The sequence below is a fragment of the Oncorhynchus gorbuscha genome, linkage group LG20, assembly GCF_021184085.1.
Source record: "Oncorhynchus gorbuscha isolate QuinsamMale2020 ecotype Even-year linkage group LG20, OgorEven_v1.0, whole genome shotgun sequence".
Taxonomy (NCBI): Eukaryota; Metazoa; Chordata; class Actinopteri; order Salmoniformes; family Salmonidae; genus Oncorhynchus; species Oncorhynchus gorbuscha.
The window spans coordinates 887,917-897,916 of NC_060192.1; the positions used below are offsets into that span (position 1 = coordinate 887,917).

Here is a 10,000-nt window from a genome sequence, read left to right on the forward strand (position 1 = left end):
ACATGCATAACATAATCACTCACTCACCGTTACCATACACACACGGCATAATGCAGACAACAGGCAGGCCTGTCCATGGTGTCAACACTGCAATCAGCCCTTTCACTGTAGTGCATGGTAATGGAACAGCAATGATCGGCTACTCACTGAGGAGTCAAGACAAACACTCATACAGGACACACGCACATACATTCTGTGCAGCTAGGCAAACACTCATACAGTACAGAGAAACACACACAAACTGTCAGACGGAGAGATTATCTCACACTATCCTGTCCTCTTCAACCTCTAAGTATACCTAGCAGCACTTTGATGTTATCCAACACAGTAGGATGACATCACAGCAACATAGACACTATCCACCGTGTGACTGGCTCTCATAGTCATCCACCACAGTATTATACTGAAATCCTTGCTGCATCTCTTAGCCTTGATTTCCAGTATTTCTCTGGAAAGTATAGTTGTAGGAATACCGGTACTATGCAATATATAGACATTTCCATGTAACAGGACACGAGCACCAACATGTGAAGTTCATAAGAGCAGGTCAAATTGGCTGTCCAATGAAAGCTAAAAGTCTCTTTTTTCAAATTTATTAAGGCTAATATACACTGAACAAAAATATAAACGCAAAATGCAACAATTTCAAATACTTTTTTTGAGTTACAGTTCATATAAAGAAATCAGTCAATTGAAATAAATTCATTAGGCCCTAATCTATGGATTTGACATTACTGGGAATACGCATTTGTTGGTCACAGATACCTTAAAACAAAAGTAGGGCCGTGAATCAGAAAACCAGTCAGTATCTGGAGTGACCATCATTTGTCCCATGCAGCGTGACACATCTCTTTTGCATAAAGTGAAAGCAAACTTTGATCAGGCTGTTGATTGTGGCCTGTAGAATGTCGTCCCACTCCTCTTCAATGGCTGTGCGAAGTTGCTGGATATTGGCGGGAACTGGAACACGCTGTTGTACACGTCGATCCACAGCATCCCAAACATGCTCATTGTGTGACGTGTCTGGTGAGTATGCAAGCCGTGGAAGAACTGGGACATTTTCAGCCTCCAGGAATTGTGTACAGATCCTTGCGACATGGGGTCGTGCATTATCATGCTGAAACATGAGGGGATGGCGGTGGATGAATGGCATGACAGTGGGCCTCAGGATCTCGTCACGCTGTGTCTGTGCATTCAACTTGCCATTGATAAAATGCAAATGTGTTCGTTGTCCGTAGCTTTTGTCTGCCCACACCATAACCCCATTGACATCAGCAAACCACACGCCCACAACGCCATACACGCTGTCTGCCATACACGCTGTCTGCCATCGGTACAGTTGAAAGCAGGATTCATCCGTGAAGAGCACACTTCTCTAGTGTGCCGATTGCCATCAAAGGTCAGCATTTGCCCACTGAAGTCAGTTACGATGCTGAACTGCAGTCAAGTCAAGACCCTGGTGAGGACGACGAGCACGCGATGCCGTTTGACAGTTTATGTAGACATTTTTCAGTTTCAGTTTCAGCAAACCCACAGTTTCATCAGCTGTCCGGGTGGCTGGTCGCAGATGAAGAAGCCGGATGTAGAGGTCTTGGGCTGGCATAGTTACACGTGGTCTGTGGTTGTGAGGCCAGTAGGACGTACTGCCTACTTCTCTAAAATGATGAAGGAGGTGGCTTATGGTAGAGAAATGACCATTCAATTACCTGGCAACAGCTCTGGTGGACATTCCTGCAGTCAGCGTGCCAATTGCACGCTCCATCAAAACTTAAAACATCTGTGGCATTGTGTGTTGTGTGACAAAACTGCACATTTTGTGGCCTTTTATTGTCCCTAGCACAAAGTGCACCTTTGTAATGATCATGCTGTTTAATCAGCTTCTTGATATGCCACACCAGTCAGGTGGATGGATTGTCTTGGTAAAGGAGAAATGCTCGCTAAATTGGTTGTCAATAAATCTTGAGATTTTTTTATTTCAGCTCATGAAACATGGGACCAACACTTCACATGTTGCTTTTATATTTTTGTTCAGTGTACATTTTTCCCTCAAAAATTTTACGTCTTAAAAATATACCAGAAAAAGTATTGGAAAGGTATTAGAACTACAGTTGAAGTCTGAAGTTTACATACGCTTGTCACGCCTTGGTCTTAGTATTTTGTGTTTTCATTATTTATTTGGTCAGGCCAGGGTGTGACATGGGTTTATTTTGTTGTGTTTTGTATTGGGGTTTTAGTAGGCATTGGGATTGCGGCTGAGTAGGGGTGTCTAGCATAGGCTTGGCTGCCTGAGGCGGTTCTCAATCAGAGTCAGGTGATTCTCGTTGTCTCTGATTGGGAACCATATTTAGGTAGCCTATGTTTCACTGTGTGTTTTGTGGGTGATTGTTCCTGTCTCTGTGTTTGTAGTCACAAGATAGGCTGTATAGGTTTTCGCGTTTCGTTTGTTGTTTTTGTATATATTTAGTTATTTCATGTATCGTCTATTTTCATTAAAGAACATGAGTAACTACCACGCCACATTTTGGTCCGACTCTCTTTCTACAGTCGAACGCCGTTACAACACTTAGGTTGGAGTCATTAAAAGTAGTTTTTCAACAACTCCATACATTTCTTGTCAACAAACTATAGTTTTGGCAAGTCGGTTAGGACATCTACTTTGCGCATGACACAAGTATTTTTCCAACAATTGTTTACAGACAGATTATTTCACTAATAATTCACAGTATCACAATTCCAGTGGGTCAGAAGTTTACAAACACTTAGTTGACTGTGCCTTTAAACAGCTTGGAAAATTCCAGGAAATGGTGTCACGGATGTCGTCTGGAGATAGAGAGCGGGACCAAGATGCGGCGTGGTAAGTATTCGTCATTTTAATGGAAAAAACTGAACACTACAAAACAACAACAAAGTGACAACCGTGACGCTATTCAAACACTGTGCTAACAAGCAACACAACATAGACAATCACCCACAACAACAAAACAGGCTACCTAAATATGGTTCCCAATCAGAGACAATGACTAACACCTGCCTCTGAATGAGAACCATATCAGGACAAACACAGAAACAGACAAACTAGACATACAACATAGAATGCCCACTCAGATCACACCCTGACCAAACAAAACATAGAAACATACAAAGCAAACTATGGTCAGGGTGTGACACATGGCTTTAGAAGCTTCTGATAGGCTAATTGACATAATTTGAGTCAATTGGCGGTGTACCTGTGGATGTATTTCAAGGCCTACCTTCAAACTCAGTGCCTCTGCTTGACATCATGGGAAAATCTAAATAAATCAGCCAAGACCTAGTACGCAGGTATAAACACCATGGGACCACGCAGCCGTCATACCGCTCAGGAAGAAGACATGTTCTGTCTCCTAGAGATGAACATACTTTTGTGCGAAAAGTGCAAATCAATCCCAGAACAACAGCAAAGGACCTTGTGAAGATGCTGGAGGAAACAGGTACAAACGTATCTATATCCACAGTAAAACCAGTCATATATCAACATAACCTGAAAGGCCGCTCAGCCAGGAAGAAGCCACTGCTCCAAAACCGCCATAAAAAAGCCAGACTACGGTTTGCAATTGCACATGGGGACAAAGATTGTACTTTTTGGAAAAATGTCCTCTAGTCTGATGAAACAAAAATAGAACTGTTTGGCCATAATGACTATCTTTATGTTTGGAGGAAAAAGGGGGAGGCTTGCAAGCCGAAGAACACCATCCCAACAGTGAAGCACGGGGGTGGCAGCATCATGTTGTGGGGGTGCTTCGCTGCAGGAGGGACTGGTGTACTTCACAAAATAGATGGCATCATGAGGAAAGGAAAATTGTGGATATATTGAGGAAACATCTCAGGACATCAGTCAGGAAGTTTAAGCTTGGTCACAAATGGGTCTTCCAAATGGACAATTTTATTTATTTATTTCACCTTTATTTAACCAGGTTGAGAACAAGTTCTCATTTACAATTGCGACCTGGCCAAGATAAAGCAAAGCAGTTCGACACATACAACGACACAGAGTTACACATGGAGTAAAACAAACATACAGTCAATAATACAGTATAAACAAGTCTATATACGATGCGAGCAAATGAGGTGAGATAAGGGAGGTAAAGGCAAGAAAAGGCCATGCTGGCAAAGTAAATACAATATAGCAAGTAAAACACTGAAATGGTAGATTTGTAATGGAAGAATGTGCAAAGTAGAAATAAAAATAATGGGGTGCAAAGGAGCAAAATAAATAAAATAAATACAGTAGGGAAAGAGGTAGTTGTTTGGGCTAAATTATAGGTGGGCTATGTACAGGTGCAGTAATCTGTGAGCTGCTCTGACAGCTGATGCTTAAAGCTAGTGAGGGAGATAAGTGTTTCCAGTTTCAGAGAGTTTTGTAGTTCGTTCCAGTCATTGGCAGGTAGCCATGAAACGTTTGGCCCAAGTTAAACAATTTAAACTTCTGACCGACTGGGAATGTGATGAAAGAAATAAAAGATGAAATAAATCACTCTACTATTATTCTGACATTTCACATTCTTGAAATAAAGTGGTGATCCTAACTTACCTCAATCAGGGAATTTCTACTAGGATTACATTTCAGGAATTGTGAAAAACTGAGTTTAAATGTATTTAGCTAAGTGTATGTAGACTACAACTGTAAATCCAATTCACTGTAGTTCAATAAGCTCAAAAATTATGTTACCAAACTTTGTATCTACATAGTTCTTCCAGTAAATGTGTCTTAAACTTTGTATCTACATAGTTCTTCCAGTAAATGTGTCTTAAACTTTGTATCTTCATAGTTCTTCCAGTAAATGTGTTTTTGTCGAAGTAGACATTTAAAAAGTGTGTGACTGTGCATAGAGTTGTGTAGCTAAACTTAAATTTGAAAGGTTTTTGTTTGGTAAAAATCCACATAATTCTGTTATCACGGAATTGCCCATGTATGACTTGTGAGACTACGTCTCTCTTGCTCTGCTCTCAAGGGTTTGACGCTTTGTCTGTACTATACTTCTTAGTGGAGCAGAATCATTTCCCCTATGGAAACTATGCTATTCGGAACAGTGTGCGAAATCAAATATGATTCAGAGACAGTGGCGGAATGTCTTTTGAATGGTCAGATTGAAAAATAGTTTTGTATATGTGGTTGTGATTCACTATGGTTTCTTGACTGTGGTTCTGGATCACAATGTTTTTTTTTTGTTTGTGGTTGGACAGGCTTAATTGGAACATGAAAGAGGGGGGTTGTCTTAATTCGGGCCCACCTCTCAATCAGGACTGGGGCTGGACCATGCTGCTACTGCTGGATAGCTAGTCCTATGAGAGAGAGAAGAGAGAGAGAGAGAGAGAGAGAGAGAGAGAGAGAGAGAGAGAGAGAGAGAGAGAGAGAGAGAGAGAGAGAGAGAGAGAGAGAGAGAGAGAGAGAGAGAGAGAGAGAGAGAGAGAGAGAGAGAGAGAGAGAGAGAGAGAGAGAGAGAGAGAGAGAGAGAGAGAGAGAGAGAGAGAGAGAGAGAGAGAGAGAGAGAGAGAGAGAGAGAGAGAGAGAGAGAGAGAGAGAGAGAGAGAGAGAGAGAGAGAGAGCGAGAGCAGAAGGGAGACACAACGACAACAACAAGAGAGAGAGATGGAGAGAGAGATGGAGTGAGAGATGGAGAGAGAGAGAGAGAGAGAGAGAGAGAGAGAGAGAGAGAGAGAGAGAGAGAGAGAGAGATGGAGAGAGAGGGAGAGAGAGGGAGAGAGAGAGATGGAGAGAGAGAGAGAGAGAGAGAGAGAGAGAGAGAGAGAGGGAGAGATGGAGAGAGAGAGAGAGAGAGAGAGAGAGAGAGAGAGGACGACAACAAAAGAGAGAGCAGAGAGAGATGGAGAGAGAGAAGGACGTCAACAAAAGAGAGAGCAAAAGACAGTGAGTGATAAGTTAACAAGGAGAGGAATAGTGTCAGAGAGAGGATAGTAGGAGAAAAAGAAATATATATGGAAAGAGAGAGGTAGAGCCAAGCAGCCACCTGTAGGAGTGAGTGAGCGAGTCAGTGAGTGTGTCAATCTCCTTATGGAGGAGAGGGAGAGGAAAGACTGATCGCCATGCGTCTGTGTTGCAGCTCTGTCTCGGAGGACTTGGGCTGCAGGCGTGGAGACTTCAGCCGAAAACACTATGGCTCTGTCGAGTTGGTGAGTAACCCAATGACATTCTATTCCCATTTTTGCCCTTCTATCTCTCCCTTTTCTCCTCTTTTCTGTGTCCACCCCCTATTCCCTCCTCCCACCTCTCCCTTTTCTCCTCTTTTCTGTGTCCACCCCCTATTCCCTCCTCCCATCTCTCCCTTTTCCCCTCTTTTCTGTGTCCACCCCCATCTAGTTCACCTCCTCTCTCCCTTTTCTCCTCCTTTCTGTGTCCATCCACCCCCATCTCCCCTCCGATCTCCCCCTCGTCTCCTCCTTTTTGTGCCCGCTCCCCTTCTCTGTCTTCTTCTACCCCTAAATGGATGGATGGAGGGAGGGTTTGGGAGAGAGAGAGAGAGAGAGAGAGAGAGAGAGAGAGAGAGAGAGAGAGAGAGAGAGAGAGAGAGAGAGAGAGAGAGAGAGAGAGAGAGAGAGAGAGAGAGAGAGAGAGAGAGAGAGAGAGAGAGAGAGAGAGAGAGAGAGAGAGAGGTGAGTCATGACTGTCTGGGTGTGGTTCATTGGTCCAGTTTAATAGCGCGTAGCACCCTGTAGCATAGCTCACAATAATAGGGTGGTCAGAAACAGATACACAGATACAGATACAGGTCGCAGCTATGCTCAGGGCCACAGATTATGACATCATCATCTACTCCACTGTAAACTGGCTTGGGCTGTGTCTAAAATGGCACCATATTCCCTATAATATATACTGTACTGTGCTATTAACCAGCCCTGTGTTTGTGCATTTATTAAGTTGATGAGTCACTTCCATGCTGTTAGTGTGTGTAGCCTACTGTATGTTGTCTAGTGCAGTGGGGGTTATAATTAGTCATTGTGTGTGTGTGTGTGTGTGTGTGTGTGTGTGTGTGTGTGTGTGTGTGTGTGTGTGTGTGTGTGTGTGTGTGTGTGTGTGTGTGTGTGTGTGTGTGTGTGTGTGTGTGTGTGTGTGTGTGTGTGTGTGTGAGGCCTGTCTGCGTGTGCTGATAGCCCCCGGGTGGACAGGAAGTGGCTCGGGCCTCTGTTGACTGTAACTCTTGTGGGAGCTAACGCCACGCTAATGCCACGCCACACCATGTCAGATTAACACAGAGGAAGAACCACACGCTGCCTATCAGCAGCACCAGACTGGCACAGCACACAATGAGTTGTGTGTTTGGGTGTGTGTCACCTAAACTGTGACATGATTGTTCCAATTTCCTATCTGGAACACATTGTTGTGGTGAACTGTACAGTCGTGGCCAAAAGTTTTGAGAATGATACAAATATGAATTTTCACGAAGTCTGCTGCCTCAGTTGATGGCAATTTGCATATACTCCAGAATGTTATGAAGAGTGATCAGATGAATTGCAATTAATTGCAAAGTCCCTCTTTGCCATGCAAATGAACTGAATCCCCCAAAAACATTTCCACTGCATTTCAGCCCTGCCACAAAAGGACCAGCTGACATCATGTCAGTGATTCTCTCATTAACACAGGTGTGAGTGTTGATGAGGACAAGGCTGGAGATCACTCTGTCATGCTGATTGAGTTCAAATAACAGACTGGAAGCTTCAAAAGGTGATTGGTGCTTGGAATCATTGTTCTTCCTCTGTCAACCATGGTTACCTGCAAGGAAACACATGCCGTCATCATTGCTTTGCACAGGCAAGGATATTGCTGCCAGTAAGATTGCACCTAAATCAACCATCATTCATCAAGAACTTCAAGGAGAGCAGTTCAATTGTTGTGAAGAAGGCTTCAGGGCGCCCAAGAAAGTCCAGCAAGCGCCAGGGCTGTCTCCTAAAGTTGATTCAGCTGCTGGAACGGAGCTTGCACAGGAATGGCAGCAGGCAGGTGTGAGTGCATCTGCACGCACAGTGAAGCGAAGACTTTTGGAGGATGGCCTGGTGTCAAGAAGGGCAGCAAAGAAGCCACTTCTCTCCAGGAAAAACATTAGGAACAGACTGATATTCTGTCAAAGGTACAGGGATTGGACTGCTGAGGACTGGGGTAAAATCATTTTCTCTGATGAATCCCCTTTCCGATTGTTTGTGGCATCTGGAAAAGGTGAGCGCTACCATGGATTCATACCTTCACCTCCTACCTCTCTATGTCCATCTTGGTGTACTCTGGGACTCCTTAGATAGTATACAGTGAGCTCCAAAAGTGTTGGGACAGTGATTTTTTTTTTTGCTCTGTATACTCTAGCACGTTGTATTTGAAATTATACGATGACTATGAAGTTAAAGTGCATACTGTCCTGCTTTAATTTGAGGGCATTTTTATCCATATCGTTTGAACCGTTTAGAAATTAGAGCGAATAGTCCCACCATTTTAGGGGACAAAAGGTATTGGGACAAATTCACTTATGGGACTCCTTAGATAGTATACAGTGAGCTCCAAAAGGTATTGGGACCAATTCACTTATTGGTATTAAAGTAATGAAAGTTTCAGACCCACAAATACCAAGACATGCTATCATAACATTACAATAACATTACATACCCCCAAGACATGCTATCCTCTCAGCATTACAATACCATACCCCCAAGACATGCTATCCTCTCAGCATTACAATACCATACCCCCAAGACATGCTATCCTCTCAGCATTACAATACCATACCCCCAAGACATGCTATCCTCTCAGCATTACAATACCATACCCCCAAGACATGCTATCCTCTCAGCATTACAATACCATACCCCCAAGACATGCTATCCTCTCAGCATTACAATACCATACCCCCAAGACATGCTATCCTCTCAGCATTACAATAACAGATACCATACCCCCAAGACATGCTATCATAACATTACAATAACTCAGACATTATCATAACATTACAATACCATCCCCCAAGACATGCTATCCTGCTGTCAGCATTACAATACCATACCCCCAAGACATGCTATCCTCTCAGCATTACAATACCATACCCCCAAGACATGCTATCCTCTCAGCATTACAATAACAGATACCATACCCCCAAGACATGCTATCATAACATTACAATAACATACCCCCAAGACATGCTATCATAACATTACAATACCATACCCCCAAGACATGCTATCATAACATTACAATACCATACCCCCAAGACATGCTGTCCTCTCAGCATTACAATACCATACCCCCAAGACATGCTGTCCTCTCAGCATTACAATACCATACCCCCAAGACATGCTATCCTCTCAGCATTACAATACCATACCCCCAAGACATGCTATCATAACATTACAATACCATACCCCCAAGACATGCTATCATAACATTACAATACCATACCCCCAAGACATGCTGTCCTCTCAGCATTACAATACCATACCCCCAAGACATGCTGTCCTCTCAGCATTACAATACCAGAGGAGGTAAAAAAATATTGGGGGGTATATTTGTGCGTCTAACTTTCTCACTCATCAGTATTCACGATTCATTCAGGATAATCGTAATCATTGTAGCATCCACATTAATGTATTTTTTTATTTTATTTAACTAGGCAAGACAGTTAAGACAGTTAAGAACAATTTTTTATTTACAATGACGGCCTACCCCGACCAAACCCAAAGTGTTTAGAAACTATAGTGTTTAGAAATTCTATTCTTATTTACAATAAAAGTGACAAAAAAATGACACAATACATTATTTATTTTTATTTTATTTAACTAGGCAAGACAGTTAAGAACAAATTCTTATTTACAATGACGGCCTACCCCGACCAAACCCCGACCAAACCCCGACCAAACCCCGACCAAACCCGAACGACGCTGGGCAATTGTGCTCCGCCTTTTAATTTATAATAAAAGTGACTAAAAAATGACACAATACATTATTTAACATTCATTTCTATTGGGC

General features: G+C 42.8%; 1 protein-coding gene across 1 annotated transcript in view; it reads left to right on the top strand.

The window, feature by feature from the left end:
• The window catches only part of LOC124006819 (GTPase-activating Rap/Ran-GAP domain-like protein 3), a 159,970-nt gene that overhangs the window by 57,464 nt on the left and 92,506 nt on the right, over positions 1–10,000 (top strand). The window contains 1 exon segment of the mRNA XM_046316997.1: positions 6,102–6,171. Coding sequence (XP_046172953.1) covers positions 6,102–6,171 — 70 coding nt within the window.